This window comes from Trematomus bernacchii, unplaced genomic scaffold (assembly GCF_902827165.1).
Source record: "Trematomus bernacchii unplaced genomic scaffold, fTreBer1.1, whole genome shotgun sequence".
Classification (NCBI taxonomy): domain Eukaryota; kingdom Metazoa; phylum Chordata; class Actinopteri; order Perciformes; family Nototheniidae; genus Trematomus; species Trematomus bernacchii.
In genome coordinates this window covers 370,842-395,189 of record NW_022987546.1, presented here as the reverse complement: position 1 = coordinate 395,189, position 24,348 = coordinate 370,842, and the positions used below count along the sequence as shown (strand labels likewise).

Genomic DNA, 24,348 nt, shown 5'->3' with positions numbered 1-24,348 from the left:
TGTGTGTGTGTGTGTGTGTGTGTGTGTGTGTGTGTGTGTGTGTGTGTGTGTGTGTGTGTGTGTGTGTGTGAGCGCGGAAGAGATGAAGAGATGAAGAGATGAAGAGATGAAGAGATGAAGAGATGAAGAGAAGTCCCTGTTTCTACTAGCTGAAGCTCGTCCAGTTTATTGCTTATGGAACGCACGTTGGAGAGAAATATTCCGGGTAGCGGCGTGCGAAGTCCGCGGCTCCGGAGGCGCACCAGTGTCCCGGCCATTTTCCCTCTCCTGTGGCGTTTGAGTGCTCGAATGCAGGTGAGGGAACCTTTTACGAGAATGTCCAGTAATTCCACGGAAGAACAGAGAAAAGTGGGAAAGTAATCCGCTGGAGTTGTTTCTCTAATGTTTAGGAGCTCTTCCCTAGTGAAAGAGTTCGGTGTACAGTATGTAAACACTGAATTAACGCACAAAACAAGACAAAACAAAGCGCACCGTAACATCGAAGTAGCCATCCGCGGCGCCATCTTTTTATCATAGTATATAGTATAATTATAGAAATAAAATATTCAAAACAAACAAACAAATCAAATCAAATAAGAACACATTGAATGTAGAATAAAAAGTAAACAAATAAAATATTAATAAAAAATATAACATTTACCAATAATTGGTCTATTTACATTTTTCCATGAAAGTGCTATCATCTAAATAGATTTGCTAAGTTTTTCTTATGTTATTTTTTTTATAACAACCAATACAAATAAAGAAACTTGGGCTCCATGATTAATTGTATTAATAAAATCTCTCATCTTAAATTTGACATCTTCTTCCTATACACTTATGGCGCATTTCGACTACACGGCCTCGCTCGGTATGGCTAGGCCTCGTTAGGACTGACTCACTTTTTATGGCGCATTTCCATTACAGTTTAGGAACTGGGGTAGTAACTATAGTAACGCAGTGTAGGCGGAGCCGTGACGTCATCTTCAATGAGAACCACAGAAAAACAACATCAACCGTTAGCTGTTAGCACTCAAGCTCACAGCTCCTCATATCTGTTCAGAAACTAGACAAAAGTTAAACAAGTACAAACCACAGACTGTCTGTGTCATGGTGAATACAGTCGCTGGTTTATTTATGTCTGTATAGGCCGTTGTTGTGAGTGTGGACTGTCGGAGTATATACTGCGTTAGCTTAGCCAATCTCCATTTAGAAAACACGCATTTTAAAAGGTTTTCCGCCTGCCGTCTGTCTGCAGACTTGTCAAAGCATTAATTCATGGTTTTTACTAACCGGTATCAGTATGTTGTTACTTCGGCATCATTTTGAAACGTGTATTACAATTAAATCACGGTCAAATATGTTCATCTTGTTGTAGTTGTAGCCCCCTTGCCAGCGATTCTCTCTCTAGTTTAGCATACTCAGCCCGACTCAGCCTGGTTGTTCCTGGCCCTAGAACCACGATTTTATGGGGCCAGAAAAACTGTGAATTAAGACCCGCTAGCCGGTACTAGGCCAAGTGGAAACGCAACCAAAAACGGGCCGCTGACGTCACAGCTCTCTTAAACGGGGCTCCGCGCTGCAGTGGAAACGCGCCATTAGAAAACAATACCGGCTTTCATTGTTCACAAAAAACGGACATATTAGCACAAACATTTGTAATTGTACTTGTAGTAAAACCAGTCACAGTATAAACCACTGTCTCCTCAGGACGGAGGCGGGGAAGTATGCTGTGTACTGCCAGCGCTCCATGGAGAGGACGCAGCAGAAGGGAGAGAGGCAGGCCAGGCCGTCCCGAATGGAGATCCTGTCCATCCTCCTGAGGAACCCCTACCATCACTCCCTGCCCTTCAGCGTGCCTGTTCACTTCCTCAATAACACCTACCAGGTAGGAGCAGATCACACAGGAAGACACATGACCATAACAACCACAGGGAAGCCAACAGGTGGAATCATGCTGCCAGATACTCATATCTCCATCCCTAACATACCATCGTGAAGATTCAGTGTGTTTAACGTGCATATCATGCATCGCTCACATGCTTCACTGACACCCCCCCCAATCATCCACCTGTACGCTCTGAGTCAGGTTTCTCTTCAGGGCGTGTTTGTTTTTGTCACTCCTTGCTCCCTCTCTGTGTATGCTTGGAGAAACTGATTACATCACAGCCTAGTATCAGCTGTTGATGATAAAAATAAATCTGCTTCACACTGTCGGTTCCAGCAAGTTTAATATAAGACATTTAAGGCCACATCAAAATAACTTCAATACTTGTATGAGATTTTATGATAAAACAAGTACTAATGACTTCCACAACACACACGTATTGGCATACAATAGTAATATTAGCCAGTCAAAAATATATATTAGGTTTAGACGATACATGAAAGCGTAGATGTTTTGATGCGAACACCTTTGCTGTCAGAATTCTTTTTTTTATGTTTTCATAAAAATCCTCAATATACCTATGGAAAGCCTTAATGGTTTCAACAGTGGTCAAAACCAAACTGACCTACAATCACATGTCAGTCAGGAAAAATGTAATCAAATGTAAATAACCAAACATTTTGGCAATGGTATTTTGATCAAAAGCAAAAAAATGTAGACAACCATTCTGATAGTTTGCAGTTAACTCAACAGTAGAGGGTCAATTGATACCTATACAATTACATTAAAGACCATTTCGATTTTTTTTTTGGGCTAAAATAATTGGACTTATGACTGTTTACCGACCCATGGAAACCATGTTGGGACGTCTGATTTTAATACGATAACAAAGAAAATATTGTAGTATTCAAGTAGTATTGTATGTATATTGTTTCAAAGACAATTTTAAAAGGTCCCAAAGGGGCAGAATTAAGAAAAGTCGAAAAGAAATACATGCATGACAGGAATCCGTTTTTAAATATGTTTTTGACGATTTTTTGCATGTACCTCTTACAGATAACGTTGGACACAAAACAAACGTTTAAATGTTTAGACTAAAATACTTTAGCATGACATTGATCATATGGTCAGACAGATCATGATCATGATAATAACTGATGTGATGTATTTCATTGCATTTCCTCAGGTGGTGAGCTTCGATGCTTCGACCACAGTGGACGAGTTCCAGTGTCGCCTGAACCAGGACACCGGCATCAGGAAGACGGGTCTGTCTGGGTTCAGCCTGTTCACTGATGACCCGACGGGACGAGAGCTGGAGCACTGTCTGCAGGGAGCCATCAAGGTGCTGCTTCCATTCATGTGATCAGAGGAACTGTTTCGTTTTTATACCTGGATTGAAAACAATTGAACAGATTAACGATAAACATCTGTATTTCTACTTCGCTGTTTGACTCAAATCTGACTTCCTCGAGGTGATTTGAGCTGAGTTGCAACTAATGCATCCTCAGCTTTTCCTCTGATAACTTAAAATCCAGATACTTAGGAGGTTTTTAACGTCAGCCGTATTATCCACAGTGGTCTGCTCCTCTTCTAAACAATCAGACCAAATGATTAAATTGGTAAAATGTTGAATTGAGCATTTTCACATTAAAATCGGTGTTTTTCCAATGCTGTTTGGTTGCCGCTAACGTTTCCTCAGCTTGTGTTTCTGATACTTTAAGATCCAGACAGCCAATGACTAAAATCTATCACTTGGCTAAACAGCACAAAAAAAAACTCAACCACAAATGTACAAAGAGAATATGTTGCCATTACAGGCGACCAAATGAAACAGGCCGTAACCTTGATTACATTTCTGTTTGAACATTTCTGAAAATATTTTAAATAATGTAAGCAAACAAGTCAACACAAATTTGTTAACAAAGGTCCAATCAAAGCGTTTGTATATCTCCTGCAGATTTGTGACATTATCTCCAAATGGGAGCAAGCTTCGAAGGAGCAGCACACTGGCAAGTCTGAAAACACCAGGACTGTCCGCCTCACCTACAAGAACAGGTAGAGAAGGACCCTACCAAGAAAAACACTTACATACATCTATGCTTACACCAGGTTCAACAAATCTATGTGTAGATTCAGCCTCAAGATATCTAGGAATTTTGATTAGGGTTCACTTTAAGGGAATACATCAGAACGTATTTCAACATCTACGCAGTAGTTGTATTTTGATTGAATGCAATCTTTTAAAAGCTCAACTGGAGTGAAGACTAAATTGATTCAGTCTTGAGAAATACAACACAAACATTTGAAAATACATGTCTGTATTTGTTCATTTCTCTCCATCTTTTTTCACTTTTACCATGTCTGACCCCACTCGCAGGCTGTACTCCTCTCTCCAGGTCAGGGGGGAGTCAGAGAGGGAGAGGTTGCTGCTGGCCTATCAGACAAATGAGGCTATTGTAGCAGGACACTTCCCTGTCAACAAGGAACTGGCTCTGGAAATGGCTGCCCTGCTGGCCCAGGTCTGGAAGTTATAGAAACATTTTTAATGAATTTCTCCTGAACATTTTCTTTTTAATTTGTACTTGTGTAACATGTTTGTGTCTGTGTTCAGGTGGAGTTTGGAGACTTTGAGCGTCCCTTCTCTGCTCCTGGATCAGCACAGACCAAGTCCAACCAAACCCTCAAACAGGTTCTGGACAGATTTTATCCCAAACATTACCGGAGAACCACATCTGAAGAGCAGCTCAGGTACCAGATCACACTGAAAACGACACATACTTCCCACTTTTATTTTGGTTGTGTCGATTTATTAAGTTGGCAATATACTTTAGATATTGCCTCTTTTGTATGCTCACTTCACATTTTCATAATCTGTTGTTACAGCCATAAAGTGTAGGTTTTCTTTAAAGGGAAGTTGCTCCCTGGCATTTAACCCCTCAATTTCCTGATGCTATGAACATACAGTATTTGTTATAGATGTTTGCATCATTCATACTAATCCAGTCCAATCAGATCTCTGTGAAACGTTTTTTTTTTAATTAAATATTGCTTTAATGGTATTTTTATTTGTTCGATTTTAAACCTGTCTTGTACTGTAGAAACGTAACTGCCATTTATTTAAACTTATATTTACTTTGTTTTGCTTGCAATACACTTTAAATGACCTCAGTGTTTGATAAGGTGCTGTGTAAATAAACATGCCATATCAGCACAAAGGAGGTCCTAAAGCTCCAACAAAGGGACAATAGAGCTATTTCAAGTTATGCAGCAACACCTTTTCCAAAATCAGGTTGTGGCAATCAAAAGAGTATAATGGATGTCTGTCTCCCCCCCCCCCCGTCAGACAACTGCTGCAGCGCCTCTCCGCCCGCTGGGCCTCCCTCAGGGGGCGAAGTCCATCGGAGTGTGTCAGGATCTACCTGACCGTTGCCAGGAAGTGGCCTTTCTTTGGAGCCAGGTTATTTGAAGCAGAGGTAAGAGAGAGAGTGTGTGTGTGTGTGTGTGTGTGTGTGTGTGTGTGTGTGTGTGTGTGTGTGTGTGTGTGTGTGTGTGTGTGTGTGTGTGTGTGTGTGTGTGTGTGTGTGTGTGTGTGTGTGTGTGTGTGTGTGTGTGTGTGTGTGTGTGTGTGTGTGTGTGTGTGTGTGTGTGTGTGTGTGTGTGTGTGTGTGTGTGTGTGTGTGTGTGTGGTCTTATCATCAGGATTTGATATAAACAATGTCTGAGTGTGATGAACAAATAAAGGCTAACATGAATGAAGTAAACTGATATTGTGCACTACCCAAGCAATATCAAATGAAGGTAAATTAGCCTTGCGCTGAAACCGCATCAGCAAAACTGATTCCACTATTCATACAGGGGGTTTCTAATGTTTTGGTCACTGATTAAACATACAGTGATGTCACAGCTGTGACTGTGGTGTGTTCACAGTGTTGTTCAGTGTATTACATTCAGAAAGCAAAAGTACTCCTAGAAAAAGCATAGGTACTGATAAATAAGTACACATCAAAGTGTTTTAGTTTGATGAACCAGAATCTGGGGAAACTTTTGTTTTTACCATTGTTTACACTCAGTTGCCTTCTGGTTTAGATTCAAATATAATATATTACGTCAAATTAATCATAACCAGATTGAGTGTAAATTGTCATCGTACATTATTGATTAAATACTGACAATTTAACATACATAAGTGCAAAAAAAAAACATCTTTGATTAGGTTTTTATTTGAATTTAAAGAATACTTTCTCAAACACCGAAAGAAGTACATTTTTAATCATTATATTTTTATATTTATTTATTTATACATTATTTTATTCTATATTGCAATTACCTTATACCATTATAATTAAATAAATAATTAAATAAGATAATGTAATAAATAAGTAACTAAATTGGATTCATATCCATTAAAAGCAGTATGCATCTACATATCTATACATCTTCTATGTATACTGTAGGTACACTGTAAAATGTTTGGCTGTAAAATTACAGTAAATTACTGGCTACTAGTTGCATGGATTTCACAGTAATTTACTGTAAATATTTCACAGTAATTGACTGTAAATATTTCACAGTAATTTACTGTACATATTTTACAGTAAATTAGAATAAAAGTACAACTAAATACTGTGACTTTACAGTTGCCATGCCCATGGAATTACTGTGATATAGCAGTACAGAGCTGTGGTATTATGGTACCTTGCTGTACATAAATTACAGTAATTACCTGTATTTGTAATGCAACACAGTAGCCAGTAATTTACTGTAAATATAAAAATGTAAATAATACAATAATATATTGTAAATGTGACTAGTTAACTGGGATTTTACCATAACTACACAATTCAATCAGCTCAATCAACAAAGAAAAACAAAGAAAATGCCCATTTTAACTTTGTATTACTCCATTGAAGTGCAAAGTACATTTCACAGTGTCTTGGACATGTTGTTACGGCCCCAACTTCTACTCCGCGGTAGTGGCTCGTGCTGAGACCCGCAACATGAAAGAATACACGCAATAACCGGTACGAGCATTTATTGATAATCAGCCGTTTGCTCGCGAAACGGGAAACAAAAAGAGGTCTGGAGGACTGGCCAAAAGGAACAAACAGAAGGAGGGAACCCGAGCCAGCCACACCACGGGCCGTAGGACCCAGAGCTCCCCCCCCTCTAACCAGAAATCAATTATAAACCCTATATGGGAAACAAAATAAAGCCGCGAAAACTGGACTACCAGGTCCTCAGGCTAAACATAAACACATCTGCAAAAATATGGCCTACAGCTCAAAATGGCAAAATGTCTCCCGGCGTTAGAATAAGCGACACTGTGAAATTCAAAATTACAGTATTATATTGTGAACATTACAGGTAAAGACTGTAAAGTGGTAAAACAGTAATTTATTGTAAAATATTACAGCTAAATATTGTGAAATCATGGTAATATTTTACAGTGTAAGATAAAGTTATCGTAATTTAATTCAATCAATTTTTATTTAAATGCATAAGATTCAGATTGATTAAAAAGTGGTACACTGTACAGACTGCTGATGATTCATCTTAATCACACAGCGTATCTACATGTGGCATTGCATACTGTTTGTATCTATTCTCAGTGTATCACCTTGTAGTTTATTATGACATTTTAACTCTCTTCATGTTTCTCTCTGTTTTAAGGCCATCCCTCCCTCTCCGGAGCAGGGGGCTCGTGTTTGGCTGGCGGTGCATGAAGATGGTGTCAGCGTTCTGGAGCACAACTCTGTCGTAAGCGTCTCTGTTTTATCTCCTTGCAACTGTGTGACATGATGTCTACTTGATCCCCTGATAAAGAGAATCTAAACAGGAAACCTGTATGATGTGTTGGGTCTTGAAGCTACAATTTTGAAATGAGGTTACACAAGGTAGCCTGACCATAGAGAAACAAGCAGGAGTACACACATAATATGTGCTATTGTGAAAGGGGATAGCAGCAAAATGTATTTTAGCCATAAATTAATCAGTTCAAGTCTAGGCTATGTTTACGAGAACTAAAGTCTTTTTTTATGCTTCGTCCAAAGCCACCAGATTCCATTATAATTACTTAGCCAAACACAATAGGTCACTTTGGTGTTTTAAGGGAGTAACAACAAACAAACTAACCCATTGAGGCAGTAGAACAGTATATACCTTCTATGTTTCCTGCGGTAAAATTCATGGTTTTGTTAATGGAGTCTGGTGGTTCTAAAGAGAGCATAGCAAAATGCTTTAGTTCCCATTTGGAAAGTGCTGTCTCACGACTTAAGCAGTTAACATTTCTAGGTGGGTAATTTGTACTTTGCCACTGCCCCCGTCCACAGAAGTACAGCATTGCGTAGCTAATGTATGCTAGCTCCTGTTAGCTTCTGCAGAATGAGGGTGTGTCGATCGCCATTTATGTAATAATACACTGTCTATTGATAAGTTCCTCATACAATCTTACTCCAAAAAAATCAGAACTATCACTTTAAGAGTCAGTCATTTTCCATGGGGTACCTGTGGTCTAAAATAACTTGATTATATTAGCACAGTTAAGCACTAGCTTAACATGATTTTGTCACATAAGTTGGACTAAAGCACAGCAAAAATGCTAATGAGTAAGCTTGCTTACAGAAAGTGATATGTAGGTCATATATGAAGATTCTTCCAGGAATTGGGGTAATAATGTTGTGTTATGTAGCGTTCCTAATCTCCACATGGATTTAGTTTCCACATTGTTTTCTATCTTTCTTATCAGAATCCTGTCATAACATGAATATCTGTACATCTGTGTCTTCAGAAGCCGCTGGTGTCCCACCCTTATAAGACCTTGGTGACGTTTGGCGGCTGCAAACAGGACTTCATGCTGGTTGTGGGACAGAGCAAAGACAAACCTACAGAGAAACATCTGTTTTCTATGGACGCCTCAAAGGTTAATGAGCGATCAGGCTGTTTTACAATAACCTTGGTGTCCATCATGACCATTCAGACACTCAAGTAGGGTTAGACAATCAATCAACCTTATTACGCGCATGCAGCTTTAAAGCAATTTCCTTTCATTTTTATTACATAAATGAAAAGGTTTTAATCAGCTTTGACAGTTGAACCATTACTAATTGAATATTTACCTTGGCCAACTGAGAATCCTGAGAGAGTGGTTTAAGGGATTCATCTTGACATGTTTTGGGCTTTACTAACTTGCTAAGAATTGTCTGAGCAGGCGTCTCAATATGAGGAGACTGTTAGCATTAGCCATTTTCTCATATAAACTCTGGAAACCAGGGATTTCCACTTCCTGTTAAGTCTAACCTGCAAAATGCTATATTAAATGAAAACAGCTGATAAAACCCCCCAAAAGCTTGAATTTTAATTGTAATTTAGCATGAAAATTGTGAACTCGTGGAAGTTTAAGTTGTTCAATAGCAAAACAATTCTGTCTGTAACTTCTTAACTTATCAATTTTGTTGAAAAACCACTTCGTATAACCCTAAACTTTTCTAAATGCTCTCAACAATAGTTACTAGCATTATATTGCAACTCCTAAAGAGCCTTCACTTGCCGAAGCAGACCCTTAAACGATTTCATGAAGTGAATTTTGTCCATGGAGGCACCATCAAAACTACACGCTGACAGGCCTTTTTGTTGTGTTTTGCCATCAGATAAGGGAGATCACCCTGCTCATCTCAGGTTACATCAACAGCGCTCATCAGCAGAAGGCGGCGGCGCACCACCTCTCCGCCCCGGCGCTGATGGTGGCGCAGCCCATCAGCCTGAAGAGCAAAGAGCTGAGGAGCAAATCCCCCCCGACTCTGGGACGCCCCAGCAAGACTCCCACGCTGCTGTGACGACACAAACATAACTCACCCTGAGAAATATCAACCCTTTTACTTCATTTATATAACAAAAATGAAGGATTTACCTACAGTACAGGTTTAGTTGCACTAGGCCAGAATCCTTTCTGTCCTGTAGATGTGACTCATTGGCCCGAACTAATTTCTGGAATGTGGAATGGTCATTTAGCGTAATTGCCCCATCCAGACGAGTTTGGACTTGTCTCCTGTTTGGTAAGTTGTATTATGAAAGAGCAGCTGAGGTTGCAGCAGTTTACCCACATCATCACTCAGGATTTCTGGAATGTCCTGTCCTTTCATTTCAAGCATATAAAAGGTGATTTATAAACCTGGAGCAGTGTGTTGTAATACCTTCAAAAGTGTCTTAAAACAACATTCTTCTAAGACATTGTTTGTCACTGATGAATGTGTTGCATTCAAGTGCCGACTCCAAAGAAAAGTCAACACTCTTTATTGACAGACTGAGCTAGCGTTTTGCGGTCTCATTATTAATCTACCTGTACCTTGTGCAACATTTCCTTGTTCAAAGATGCTGTTTGAAGTAAATTATTGTATTCTGGCTTTAACCAAATAAGAGGCAATGACTCTTTGTTAGGGAATAATTAAGACAGTGTTTTTTAATTTTTCCTTCCCCCTGTAGGGTACTGAAACCCTACCAGGAAGTGAAACCCAGACAGAGTTAGATATAATGATACTGAACGATAGGATGAAAGCAGAAGGAAAGACTGAAGAACACTGTTCAAAAAGTGAAGTGCAATCGATGAGTTGGCGGTTTGTCTAACTTAAAAAAGGACACCAGTTTAGACCCTGTGTGCTCTTAGTTACTGAACAGCCAGGAGAGTGGTGGAACTTTAATCAAATACTTCAAGCCTTTCTGGTGAAGAGTAACTGAAACCAGCTAGATGCCTTCATTTAAAGGGCCCTATTATGGTTTTTGGGGTTTTCCCTTTCCTGTAGTGTGTTATATAGGTTTTTGAGCATGGACATGGTCTGCAAAGGCTAAAATCCCAAAGACTCCCCCCTGCTTGAAATGCCTAAATTGGACTCCTTTGTTTACTTCCATGACATAATGACATCACTACGTAACACTCGCGCTTCACTTGGCTAGCGCTCCGACTTATTGTACATGATGGGCTAAGGGGGCGGGACATCTCTAAGCAGTTTACCAATCACAACAGAGCCGGCCAGCTAACCAATCAGAGCAGACTGGGCTCTGGTTTCAGACAAGGGGGTGAAAAGAGGTGCTGCAGCACAGGCAGTATGAGAAAAGTAAAGAGCTTTTTGAACATTGAAGCATGTAATCGTGTCACAGTAGAGGTACAAAATACAAATTTGAACCGCAAATTGAGCATAATAGGAACCCTTTAACAATACATTTTTCAGAGAGGAAACGCAGGTACGTTTAGAGGAAGATGGTAAGAGGATGTGGCAGTGTGGGTTAAAGAGAAATAGAGTGTTGTCTGTACTGTTTTGTGTGTAATAGAATCATTTAACCCTCTAAAGCTTTTTGTACAGGAATATATCCTAATATGACTCGCTGGAAAAGGAGACAAACTTTCACCCAAACCATAAACAAAGGCTAGCTCCCATCGAATCATATGAACACACAAGAGGTGTCACATGAACGGCTAAAGTTACCCATGTCATAAAGGTGTAAACAGGTACTTTGAAGTATTATTCCAAGCTTGTACAGAAAAGTATCATCAGTTTTATATTTATTTGTCATAAAAGTAATCATCCTTGGAATAACTCTTATAATTACTGTACATGTAATGCCTGAATAAACAAAACTACAGCAAAGTGGTGTATGCAGTCATCTCTCATATTAACAATCCACCGGAAACCATAACACTAGTTTTTTTCATTTGTGCAAAAATAAAACTGACGTGTTGATACCTGCAGCAGGTGACTGACCGCAAGACACACCTTCATTCCTGTAGTTTCAAAGAGAGGTGGGGGAGGGGAGGAGGAAATACATACCCAACCTGTCTGAACTAGTTAGAGACATGCTTTTGTCCCTGTGTTGCTATGGAGACAAGTGGGGGGAAGGCATGGGGTTGAAAAACTAGGCGAGGCAAGAGAACTATAGACAAATCAATTGTAATACTCTGCTGGTTAATATACAGTATTCAAACTAGGAGCACAATTACACAAAATAAGGTCAACTATCTGATGTTTTGTGTACTTTCAAGATAAAATACATTTGGCTGCTTACAGCTTTTTTTGGCACAGCTTTTACTTTGTGTCCCTTGAAAAATAGAGACTACATTGTGAGACAAAGGTTAAACAAGGACTGCTTCTTAGAGTGCTGCCTTCAGCTGGAGCACACCCAACCCAAACACAGAGGTCATGTGACAGGATACAAATGCCATTTTTAACACAGTTTCACCAAAATGTAGGTTTGCTGCAACACCTGTTTCAAGAGGATTGTGCAACAAATTCCCAACTCAGTCTTCGGTTAGGTCTCCTGTTTTGACAAATGAATAAAGGCTGCCATAAGTCATTTTAAACTCCTTTTTGTGTAGATACTGCACTAGTTCCTTTTTTATGATAGTTACAGAACCTGACTGACAGGTTGAACGCTTTGCAACAGTTTGAGGTGAGAGAAGTGACTAACCAGCTCCCTTTAACAAGGTAGTCTCAGTCAGACAGTATCACTAAACAGCACACTTACATTCCACACACCTGAGCTCAAACACTCAATAAACTACATTCAGGCATGGATGAGACATGTACAGGTGTATTGTTAGTCAGATGTAAGCCAAGGACAATGGAAAGCAGAGATTAAAGTGTCCTTTAAGGATTCAAAACAGGTAGCCACACCCTTTAAAAAAACATTTCAACATGGTAGAAACCTGCCCTGTGTAAATCTACATTACAGTAAGCAGCCATTTCATGCGACACTAAAGGGAGGGAATAAACAATGACCACAAAATGCAAAATGGTGCCCAGAGTGTTTGCCTCTAGCTTCATCACTTCCCCCCATATGATCCTCTGTACTTTTCCACTGTGTCCGAGGCACAAAGCTTCTTACACAAACCCTTAGTTTTAAAATAAGAAACCTGCATCACATGAAGTCTTTAAAAAAAAATGTTTTTATTAAAAACAATCCATAAAACACACATAAGTAACAAACTGTACAATCTATGGCGCAACATTTAAACCCTTCAAATGTGTTCTAAACATAAAACTGCATACGGTCTAGGCTAATTTTTGAAAAATTCTTTATGGCATATAGATTTGAAAGTTGTGTCAAGACTTTAGACAGTTTATAAATAAAAATGGCGGTACGGGCAGTGCCAACATAAAAAAAAATCAACACAAGCAAGTTAATTCCTTTACAATCCATATTCCTCAAGTAAATTGGTCAAAATGGCACCCTCCCACTGCAATTAAAAGTGAATCCTAAACAGGTGATGTACAAGCAGACTCTTCATAGACTCCTGAAGAATTTACATGGTCTCCAGCTCTCTTGACTGAATTAGAAAAAAGAAAAGAGCACAAAAAAAAGTTGTTAAAAACATTCTATGGGGCAAAGATCTTTTTTACTGAGATTGTGAAAATGTCAAAGATGTTCATCTCACCTGGGCTTTGTTGTATCTCTGGTTCTGTCGCCTTCTGGCGAAGAACTAAACACAAAAACAGAGGGTTGGGATTTGTAAACTCAAAAGATATGCATGCTGAAGAAAAGACATGTTCCATGAGTAGATAAATGCACTCACCAGGACCAGCAGGCCGGCGACCACAGCCAGCACCACCACCACGATGACGGCGATGATCCCACCAGACAGGTGCTTCATGGTGAACGTCGGGGGCTCCTCATCCACGTAGTACACCAGGATGTTCTCCATCTCCACCTGCTGGCCTCCCATAGTGGCCGCAAACTTTTCCTGGTTCTTGAAGAGGGGCAGCACCTTGACCTGCAGGAGAGGAGATTATAATAGGGTCAATGGATTTCTCTTTTGGATATATACACATATATAAAAAAATAAAAACAAACATTTAACATACATCTTTCTCCATGTAGTAGGCCATGTTGGTCAGGTCATTCTTGCGGTCTCCCTTGGGTTTCTTCACATCCACCACAATCATGCGAGAATCAGCATCATACTGCAGAAGAACAGACAGGAAATTAGTAGTGTTCCTGTAATGCTGCTCTGATAATAAATTGTTCTCAAAGAAGTCCCTATGAAGTTGACTAATGTAACAAACAGAAATAAAATGTGGGAGTACACCAGATAAGACACTTACCTCAACTTCTTCCACCATGGCCTTGTTAAAGTTGCCATAACGCTTGTGAATGGCATCGGCAATGGCACTGTATTAAAAGGGAATACATTAGAATTATAAAAAAACTCAAAATCTAATGTCAGTGTTTTTTTAATTAATTTTAAACAAACTTACGCTTTCAAATTATCTTTATTCAGTGGAGTTTTCACAGGTTTGTGTGTCAGTTGAAGACGGACCCAGCTAAAAGAAAAGAAAACAAGCGGTTAATATATAGTGTTGGAACACTAACTTTGAACGCAGTCCTCTGAAATGATGTTGATATCACTTACTTGGTCTCCACCAGCTTCTCACACTTCAAGGTTTTGTCTCCCTTGTCAGTTCTACGAACACCAGCACTGTTGACACACCAGCACTCCTCTGTGTTGTTGCACTGCTTGGCCTTGAATATGCCGGTGTTCTCACACTCTGGGTCGTAGATGCCATCGTTGTCCACAAAGGCAGACTCAACTGGTTTTCCTCCAGTACGGGTGTCAAGGTTCTTTCTAGATCTGTACATCTCACCCTTCATCAAGAAGCACTTAGGAATCACTGAAGGTGGGGGGAAAAGGGGGTAAATCACAAGCGAAAAAAGTAAGGAAATCTACATACTTTACTTCATCAATTATGTTTTACTTACTTTTGGTGCAGTCAAGGACTTGCTTCGTGTTGTCAGCAACCAACAAAGTACAGGCACAGGGAGTTCCATCACAGGTGGCCCATTTCATAGTTTCACATGTACCTAATTAGGAAACACAATTAATAAAAAAGGAAGAACGTGTTAGTGATCCAAAGCATGAACTAGATCGCATGTAAAGTAAATGTATATTTCTGAAGAAAAAAACAAATCTAAATGGCACTTCACTAAACTAGGATTGTTTTACAGCATTCTACATATTTGGACAGAGGCAGACAGTATGATAAAGTTGATATTAAAGTTTGCAAAATGTCTCATAGGCTTGGTGGAAGCCTTATTCATAAGGGATGTATTGTATTGTCAGTTATACAGCACTATACACAGAGGGCAAAGCAGGTAGACCAGCAGGTTTATATGGGCGTTGGTTTCTCCAAACAGAGAAGTCCCCAGGGAGCGGGACAAATCCTCCCAACCCCCACTCAACAGCGAAACTATCTGCGTTTGATATTTAACTAGCTTTTACTTCAGTTTTCCATCTTTTCTTGCTTATTAAAAGACCTCATACAATGCAAACATTACGCGTAAGGAAAGAAACGTATTAAAATATAAAACTGCCACCTGTTAAAACACACCCTATTAAAAAGTTAACATTTTTAAATGTTTACTTTTTCGTATCTAAAGCTATTGAGAAAATATACTGACTATTAAATAATTTCATCACAATTAAGCAGCATGTTAGCGAGACGTTATTTAGATAAATACAGTTTAAGAATTCAAAAGACTTACAGCTTTGAGCTGACGCCGTCGCTGCGAAGGCAACGAGCACGAGAGCAATCCACATTTTCATCATGGTGGAATTAATTAAACCTTAAAAACGAATTAATGTGAATCTAAGTTTCCCTCTTCTGCTTTCTATCCGTCTGTCGTCCTCAGAGGTCAGTGAAGTAAAGAATGGCGTCCCGAGTACACAAGGCTCCTTTTTGTCCCTGCAGGTGTGTCCTGGTCGAACCTGTTTGGAGAGAAACTCTAGAAGCGCGCACACGCCAAAGGTAAGGTCTCAAAAAAGCACGAGCACTGAGATATTGTTGATTTCCGGTAGGCCTATCCCTTTTGGAGGTTGTTGTTCAACTTACAAGGAGCTTTATAAGAAAGTAGTCTATTGACGTCACCCTCATTTGCATAGTCGAAAGAGTGGGGGTCAAACGTACCTTTTTCCCGGTGTGACCATATTTGGTCTTGTCGCCTTTAATTATCCAGGTAGGGAGACCTGCCGTTTATCTCGCGCGCGCTCTCTCACTCTCTGTTGACACATTTTACTCTTTTATCTTGTCGATACATGCAAGATTTCTTAATATTCTATGACTTTTAGCCAACAAAAATAAGTAACACATATCCCAACGAAAGGAAATATCTATATTTGTGTCAAGTCAGGGTACTTTTTTGGTTCTCCTGAACATATTCTGCCTCAATTATTATCGTGAAACTGTTTTCTACTAGTCTGTGGCTTACAGTTACCTTCATACTTAAAGACTCGCTATTATTATATACAGAATGTTGATAATTACAGTGTTTTTTTTGTTTTTTTCATGTAAAGTCCTTTACTTATTCTGATGTATCATTAAAATATTCCTGTAGGATAAAATATATCTCTTCTGACAGTTTAACCTACTACACCAATGTAATGCTTTTCATATATTTTCAATATGTTAAAGTAACATTAAAACAATGAGATTTGTATCACTTTGTGGAAACAGTTCCTTCATAGCCATAATATATCGAATTGTGTGCTATATTCAAACTATTTTGCTGTATCCAGAGATGTGTTCATATTATTAACACAAACATCCCAATATGTGCCTAAAATGCACAGTGTTTAGGACATCATTCTGAATATGTTACTTGTTTATTATAAACAGAGGCACACAGTTTGACATGATGACATCATCAACTCTCCCTGCAGGTATCTAACCTGACTGAAACCAGAGGCTGGGAAAACATTTCCCAGCTGTTGTTGTGAGTCACGCTCTGTTTGGATGACATGGCTGAGTCACAGTTTAGAGATGATCTATGAGAGAAATATTCTCATAAGCATTGAACCCAATATTTTCATCTGTATTCTGTATTTTAAAAAAGATGGCAAAGCAGAGAAGGAAAGAGAAAAACATCTGTCTTATAAATTGCTTATTTACTAAAGGCAAAGGACTATCAATCAAAGGGATTTTCCGAGAGTGGCCCCTGAAGAATGACGGTGCTGTGTTCTAGTATTCACATATGCACTTCTGATGTGCCATTTAAAGGTCCCATGTCATGCTTTTCCGGTTATTACCCGTCCCCTTGTGTGTTATGAAGGTTTTTATGCATGTAAACGGTCTGCAGAGTCAAAAACACTCAAAGTACACCCTGTAGCGAGTACAACACAGTCTATGCTGCCCCAAAACGCCTCGTTGGAGATTTCTCATTTTCCATTGTTTACTTCCTGGGTAATCTGATGTGGGGATACCCAGAGGCCACACCCTCTGCCAGCCTTTCACGAAACAAAGCTTCCCAAAACCTTTCAGCGATTCATGCCGGATATGTACAGCGTAGGGCATTGAAGAACGATGCTGTTCCTACTTTGTTTGGACCAGCGGGAGATTCGGGTACACAACCTGTAAGTATTCATTGTTGTTTGTGTATTTATGATGTTTAAAACAAACAAGGTATCTACCACGACTGTTTAAATGGGTAAACGTTTTTCGGGCTACTACGTTGGGATCGCGGAGAAATGCTCTCCGCAGACCCATGCTCACAGCGTTATAAACCTTTTTCTTACTCAATATCAAGCCACACTTATTGTTTTTACTTCGGCTGTGAGTGTTTGTGTGTGCTCAGGATGAGTTTCGCTTGTTCTCGCTGTATCGCCGACACGGAAGCCTGTCTGCTCCTCGCAGCGGCTGCGAGCAGCAACGAGCCTCTCAACGTCCCGACCAATCAGAGCACACTGGGCTCACAGGGAGGGGGGGGGGGGCAGGAGCTCCAACAAGCCGGTTAGGACGGAGAGTGAATACCGGTGAATACACATACTATACAGAGATGCTGTATGAGAAACCAATGTGAGTTTGGAAAATTGCACAGTATAAATCTATTTTAGTATACCTCAACAATGGAATTATGATCAGTAGAAATGGCCATGACATGGGACCTTTAAAAAAAAAAAATGTCCAGGAAGGTTGGATTTTGCAAAGGTGATTAAAACACCAAAAAATGGCAAGTAGCCTATGTAAACATTTTTCACTGCATTTCGTATCGCAAGCATTAACTAAGGACAGAGTTATTTATCACATTGAATTCCTTTATTAAGCGTGAAATGCATTTGGAATACATTGACATAGGTAGGAGAAGTACTCACATATTGTACTTGAGTAAACGTAGAAGTACCCGAGTGTAGGAATACTCTGTTACAACTAAAAATCCTGCAATCAAAATGTTACTCAAGGAAAAGTACAAAAGTATTGGCATCAAAATATAGAAAGTACCTATTATGCAGACTGCCTATTTCAGAATAATATATATTATATATTTTAATTATAATTAATTATGCATTAAAGTGTTATCAAAGCTGGTAAAGGTGCAGCTAGTTTTAATGACTTTGTATACTGCAGGGTAGCCAGGGCCTCCCTCCCTACAGGTCGATCATGCAGACTGCGTGGGGCCTCACCTTGCGCAGGGGGCCTCATCTTGAGGAGGGTGAGCCGAAAATGCGGTGCACCTATGCGCTTATGCGGCGCAATTAGTGTGGCGCGGCAAGGTTTCGGAAAATCCTAAATTGTAAGATAGTTTGGCCATTCAGTCATTTCTTGCGAGAAGTTTATATTGTACTTTAAGAATCTAGACTGGACGTGTAGAATCTATAGTTTGATAGATATTACAAAGATTATTTGAGCTCCATGTTTTTCTTTACAAAATATTGTATCCATATCACGTCTTGAGAGGGTTATTTGTGAATATACTACGTTTTGCCCTGTCGACCAACGTAGCTATTACACATTTTTTTGTGAGACTGGGGCTTGTGAATGTTACTCGAGGTATAACTAAAGTCTTATTTAAAGGAAACCTATCATGCTATATTTAAATGATATATTGTAGGGCCATACCTATATAAGGTATATTTATACGTTTCTGTTTTCGAAATACCAAACAGATCATGCATTTTAGCCATGCCTCATTTCGCTCTATGTGTTGTTTGCTGTCAACGGGTCTGATTTTGTGAGCTGCAGCTGACCACGCCCCCCTGCAGGAGAGGGGAGCCGCTCTGATCAGCTGCTGGGCTGTCAGAAGAGGGGGAGAAAAAGAGATCTCCGTCCTCCGTGTTTTATTATAGCCTATATAGAGTCGTTATTCATTTGTTTTAAAGCTCAATAAATAACAAAGAAGACCTTTGACCGGCACTTTTCTAATTTTGTCCGGAAGATTTAAACTTTAACGGACATCTTGACCGGCGAAAGAAACTGAAACTGAAACTCTGCCGCACGGTCCCCTCGTTCCTTGGAAGAGGCGGAGAGGTGGGTGTTTGTCATCTGCTGGTGGACTAACCGGAGAGAATTACCAACCCAGTCTCACATCTAAACGTGTAATAACTACGTTGGTCCACAACTTGGGACGTAGTATTTCTACAAAAACGCCTCTGAAATTGTAAGATCCCTACGTTTTTTTTCACCATTCATTTCCAATGGCTGGCGTCTATGTCACGTGATCTTCAACTTTCTCTCCGCAGAAATAAAAAAACATGGCCGACCTTCGTTTTATTCTCGTTAGAAAATGCCTATTTTAAGGTTAGTTTGGCCATTAAAATGCGTTTCGATGTCATTTGATGCGAGAAATATGAGTTGTTATTTCAGATTATGTGTGCAGTGGATGTACATGATCTTTAGTTTGCTAGTTATTACGAAGAATACTTCAGGAAATTGTGTAAATACAACGTTTTCATTGTTACCAAGGTGGTTGCTAGGGACGCTGCTATCGATATTATGTCTGTTATGTTGTGTAACTGTTTAATGGTGTTATCTTTATTGCTACCCCCTTCCCCGTTAATTTATAGTAAACAGTGTCTCGGGCTTTGGCTATAGGGCGGCTCAAAGTATTTTGTCCGGCCGTTGTGAAGACTGGTTTGTTTATTGTCCTTGTTTTAGTTTTAAATAAAGCATATTCAATCGAGACATGCCAAACATGTGACGTCATATGACGCGTCGCATCTGCGCACAGGGAGCAGGGAGGGAGACCCCAAGATCCGTATTCCCCGTATTAATAATACAATTATAAAATGCAATAACGTGCTTTAACCAGTAGGTGTCCCTTTCTATCAGCTGTGCACCGTTATGGCGTAAATACAGCCTATCTACCAATTGGATCAAATATAAAAGTCAGCCGAATTAGTGTTGATACTGCAAGGAGACGTATTGTGTGAAAAGAAATGTAAGATGTTGTTTAATTGCTTATATATTTAAGATCCACGTCAAGTTTTCAGTTTTGGCGGCAGTTCCTGTTTGTCTAGAAGTCTTGTCATCAGGGCTCTATAAATAGAGTTAACTACGGCAGATATGTCATATTTAATGCAGCCGAAACGTGTATTACAATGCCGTTATGTGATGACTTTCAAAGAGAAAAGCAAGCACACTCGGAATAATGTATTATTTAATTTTTTTATACAGTCTATGGTTGCTACAGAGGATTGTGGGTAATGTCCGTCAAACTTCCGGGTTCTTCCATGGGATCTTATTTCGGAAAAAGTATGCATTGAAGTCAATGGAGAGAGAAAGATTATCTTTCGATCCCGTTTGAATTGTGCCACGAATTACACATATGATGTTTGTCAATCTTAAATAATAATTTCCATGTCAAAAAAGTCACAGTTTGTCGTAAAACTGTTGAAATATAAGACTATGAAATGTGTGTGTATGTACAGCTCTCAACATGCCCAGACTTGTAGTGATTTTCACTTCTTTTAATACTTTTAATACCACATTACGTCACACGTTTGATGCGCGCCCTTGATTGAAAATCTCTTTATTTAAAAAATACGGGGAATACGGATCTTGGGGTCTCCCTCCCTGCTCCCTGTGCGCAGATGCGACGCGTCATATGACGTCACATGTTTGGCATGTCTCGATTGAATATGCTTTATTTAAAACAAAAACAAGGACAATAAACAAACCAGTCTTCACAACGGCCGGACAAAATACTTTGAGCCGCCCTATAGCCAAAGCCCGAGACACTGTTTACTATAAATTGACGGGGAAGGGGGTAGCAATAAAGATAACACCATTAAACAGTTACACAACATAACAGACATAATATTGATAGCAGCGTCCCGAGCAACCACCTTGGTAACAATGAAAACGTTGTATTTACACAATTTCCTGAAGTATTCTTCGTAATAACTAGCAAACTAAAGATCATGTACATCCACTGCACACATAATCTGAAATAACAACTCATATTTCTCGCATCAAATGACATCGAAACGCATTTTAATGGCCAAACTAACCTTAAAATAGGCATTTTCTAACAAGAATAAAACGAAGGTCAGCCATGTTTTTTTATTTCTGCGGAGAAAAAGTTGAAGATCACGTGACATAGACGCCAGCCATTGGAAATGGCCGACTCCCGCCCGCCCCTTTCCCGTAAGGGGGCCCCGCCGACTCCTGCTCCGTCGGAGGCTCCTGCTCCGTCTGGGGCTCCTGCTCCGTCGGGGCCTCCCGTTCCGTCGGGGGTCCGTCCGACTCCTGATCCCTCAGCCCCTCCCGTCCAGTCGCCCCCCCGGTCGACTCCTGCTCCCAGTGCCTGTCCCACCGCTCTCCAGGCCGTCCTCCAGAGGGGTCTCGCCGCCCTCCAGCCCGGCCCCCAGAGTCTCCCCGCAGCGGACTCTGCCCGTGCTCAGCCTCTGCCTTGCCCCCCGGCCATCTGCCCCAGATTCCCTGCCAGAATCCCTCATCTGTACCCCCTCCACCCTCCCTTTTGGCCCTGGTCAGTGCCATTGAAACCGTTTTTTAAAATAATGATGAAATAAAAGAACAAAGAAAGAAAATAACATACAATTATTGCTCAACATTTGTAGAGCAACAGCTGCACAGGGCCCTAAACATCCTGCCGAAGAACTTCCTGATTCTTTTTCCAGGACTGTTTCTGGTTGAGACTCCATCCGAGCCAATGTGGGTGTCAGTGGAGTCAAACGTTAAGGGTGGAGCAGGATTATCAGCTGTGACTGTGCCTTGGTCAGCCGACACGGCATCATACAGGACAGTTGTTGCTCTGTGTGGATCTCCACCACCTTTTTCTACACCCAAGCTACTGACGAAAGAATCTGTTGATTCATTGTCAGCGCAGGCTACGTCTGTTGAGCTCATGTTGGATGAAGCACCCTCTGAGGTGTCCGTTGCAGAACAATAACCATCATCAGCGTAACTGTTATCTTCTTCAGATGATTCCTCTACTATAGAGTCATCAGCATCCAGTCCAGTTATGAACGGGTGAAGCAGAGCGTCACTGGGTGTTATTCTGTTCTCAGGATTCAGGTGCAGCATCTTACGAAGGAGGTTGGCAAATCTTTGCTCATTCTCTGAATTGTTACCCATCATCTTAACTTCGGTTTTCATCTGGATAACAGAAATCGATTAGCCAAAACGCTTCTATTTGGGTTTTCAAGATAAACACCTAAATCTGATTGTGTTTAGATTACTTACTTGATAAATCATGCATCTCTGAGGGAATAACGGGCTGCCAAGGTACATGGTTGCCAAAACACCACCCAAAGACCACATGTCTACTGCCTCTGTGATGGGAAGGCCCAGAATAACTTCAGGAGACCTGAGGGTGGAAAACAAGCATTTTCATTTTAGAATGTTTTACATATCAATGGTGTGATTTGAATACAAAAAAACTAACAACTAATGATAACTGGAACACAAATACCCACCTGAATGCAGCAGCCTGCATGACGACACCGCGTTTCACTTTCGCAGATACAACGGCTGAACCAAAGTCGATGATCTTGACTCTGAGTTGGTCGTTTTCAATCGTCAGCATGATATTTTGCGGGTTGATATCAGTGTGAGTTACACCAACAGTCTTCAGAGACTTCAGTGCACTGAGCAGCTGCAGAGACAGAAGATAAATAAAGTTGCTGCAGTTGAAAATTGACCATTTTGAACGTATTGGTGTACACAATTCATCATGCGATCGCTACCCGGTTAGATCACATCCACATACATGTTGTGCTATGGGTTTGATTTCCTCCAGAGAGAGCGGGTCGCCAGGTCTGTCGTTGAGCAGCTCGTGCAGATTCATGTCCAACCTTTCAAAGGCCAGACATGAGTACCCTTTGTGTACAAAGCTCTCCACGAATCGAACAAGGTTGTTCGGATCAAGACCATGGATCATTTTCAGCATGGCCAGCTGGAGAGAAAACACAAAAATGAAGGCATCTAAGTAACAGTTATTAATAAATGGCATTAAATGAAATGTGATCATTTAGACTCAGATGATGTATACCTCTGTGTGGTGCTTCTGGGACTCCTCCTTATAGATCTTGATGGCCACAGATTCTTTTGTTTGTGTGTTGTTGCACTCAGCGACTGAACTGAAGGTGCCCGTGGAGGTGAATTCCAGTAGCTGGTACACACTGTGCAGCACGTCCAATATTTGGATCTCAGCCTCAGGTCCTGAGACAGATACATGGAGAGAACATGTGTTTAGTCACTACATTCAGTCAATACGAAGCAATACAGATGATTCTCCGGTCATTTAAATGAGGAGCATTCAACAATATTAAACACGCCACTCGAAAGCAAATGATTGAAAAAATATCAATCAACTCAACGTTTATTAATTATATAACTGTACTTTCTCATTGTGTCTGTGTACTTTCTTCTTGATCTCACAGTTTTCCTTGTATTTATCTAACTGAATGAATTATTGCTTCTCTTCTAACTCCATCACAAAAAAATTACCTTTTCAACATTTTCAGTGGGATCAGGACTTTTTGCAGATTTATACAGATTACACATGAGGAAGAAAATGTTGTGTGTCTCACCTGTGGAGCTCCCTGGGAGCTGCAGGTTTTTCTTTCTCAGAGTTGAAAGGGACATGTTTGTTATGTCAAGTTTTGTAAATTCAAAGCACTTGAAGAGCAATGGTTTTCCTGTGTTCCCTGTCTGAGCAGGTGATACTGAATGACTTCTGACTGAGTCCTAGCATAAATATCTGTTCCAACGGAATTGTCTTTGATGTGGAAGGATTCTGGAATCATGGAGTGTGGTTTCCTTTAGAACTCTCATCTGATTATCATGGTTGAACAATAGAGACATGGTTTGGGTATAGGATTATATTACACAGCTATCAATGTTTATTCAGAAGCAAAATCAATATAATTTAGGCTTAATCCAAATAAAAGAGAAAACAAATATCAATAAGATGTTTTTTCATTATTTAAAATGTATTGTAACATTGTAATCCTGTGAGTAATCCCCATTTAAAAAAATGTAACAGCAATATGATGACGTAATTGTTAAACGTAACTGTAAGGGAATACTTTTATGTATCCTGATTACGTAATCTGGTTACATGTTTTATTACACAGTTCACCACTGCCTATAAGGAGCAAACACACACACACACACACACACACACACACACACACACACACACACACACACACACACACACACACACACACACACACATTTGATTGTTTAAATATCAATCAC

The 24,348-nt window shown here is 40.1% G+C and overlaps 2 protein-coding genes across 2 annotated transcripts in view; one reads left to right on the top strand and one right to left on the bottom strand.

The window, feature by feature from the left end:
* plekhh2 (pleckstrin homology domain containing, family H (with MyTH4 domain) member 2) overlaps nucleotides 1-11,500 on the top strand; it is a 43,812-nt gene extending 32,312 nt beyond the window's left edge. The window contains exons 22-30 of the mRNA XM_034122639.1: nucleotides 1,690-1,867; nucleotides 3,054-3,209; nucleotides 3,825-3,922; nucleotides 4,245-4,386; nucleotides 4,479-4,615; nucleotides 5,211-5,340; nucleotides 7,538-7,624; nucleotides 8,655-8,786; nucleotides 9,514-11,500. Coding sequence (XP_033978530.1) covers nucleotides 1,690-1,867; nucleotides 3,054-3,209; nucleotides 3,825-3,922; nucleotides 4,245-4,386; nucleotides 4,479-4,615; nucleotides 5,211-5,340; nucleotides 7,538-7,624; nucleotides 8,655-8,786; nucleotides 9,514-9,699 — 1,246 coding nt within the window. The 3' untranslated portion in view covers nucleotides 9,700-11,500. The remainder of the gene's footprint in view (nucleotides 1-1,689; nucleotides 1,868-3,053; nucleotides 3,210-3,824; nucleotides 3,923-4,244; nucleotides 4,387-4,478; nucleotides 4,616-5,210; nucleotides 5,341-7,537; nucleotides 7,625-8,654; nucleotides 8,787-9,513) is intronic.
* A 1,279-nt stretch (nucleotides 11,501-12,779) lies between these two features.
* epcam (epithelial cell adhesion molecule) lies at nucleotides 12,780-15,729 on the bottom strand. Its single transcript, XM_034122638.1, has 9 exons — nucleotides 15,395-15,729; nucleotides 14,612-14,713; nucleotides 14,265-14,523; nucleotides 14,110-14,175; nucleotides 13,957-14,023; nucleotides 13,717-13,815; nucleotides 13,428-13,625; nucleotides 13,290-13,334; nucleotides 12,780-13,181 (listed from the first exon to the last, which is right to left on the bottom strand). The coding sequence occupies exons 1-9, from the start codon at nucleotides 15,456-15,458 to the stop codon at nucleotides 13,158-13,160; spliced, it is 924 nt and encodes a 307-aa protein (XP_033978529.1). The 5' UTR covers nucleotides 15,459-15,729; the 3' UTR covers nucleotides 12,780-13,157.
* Nucleotides 15,730-24,348: the final 8,619 nt, after the last annotated feature.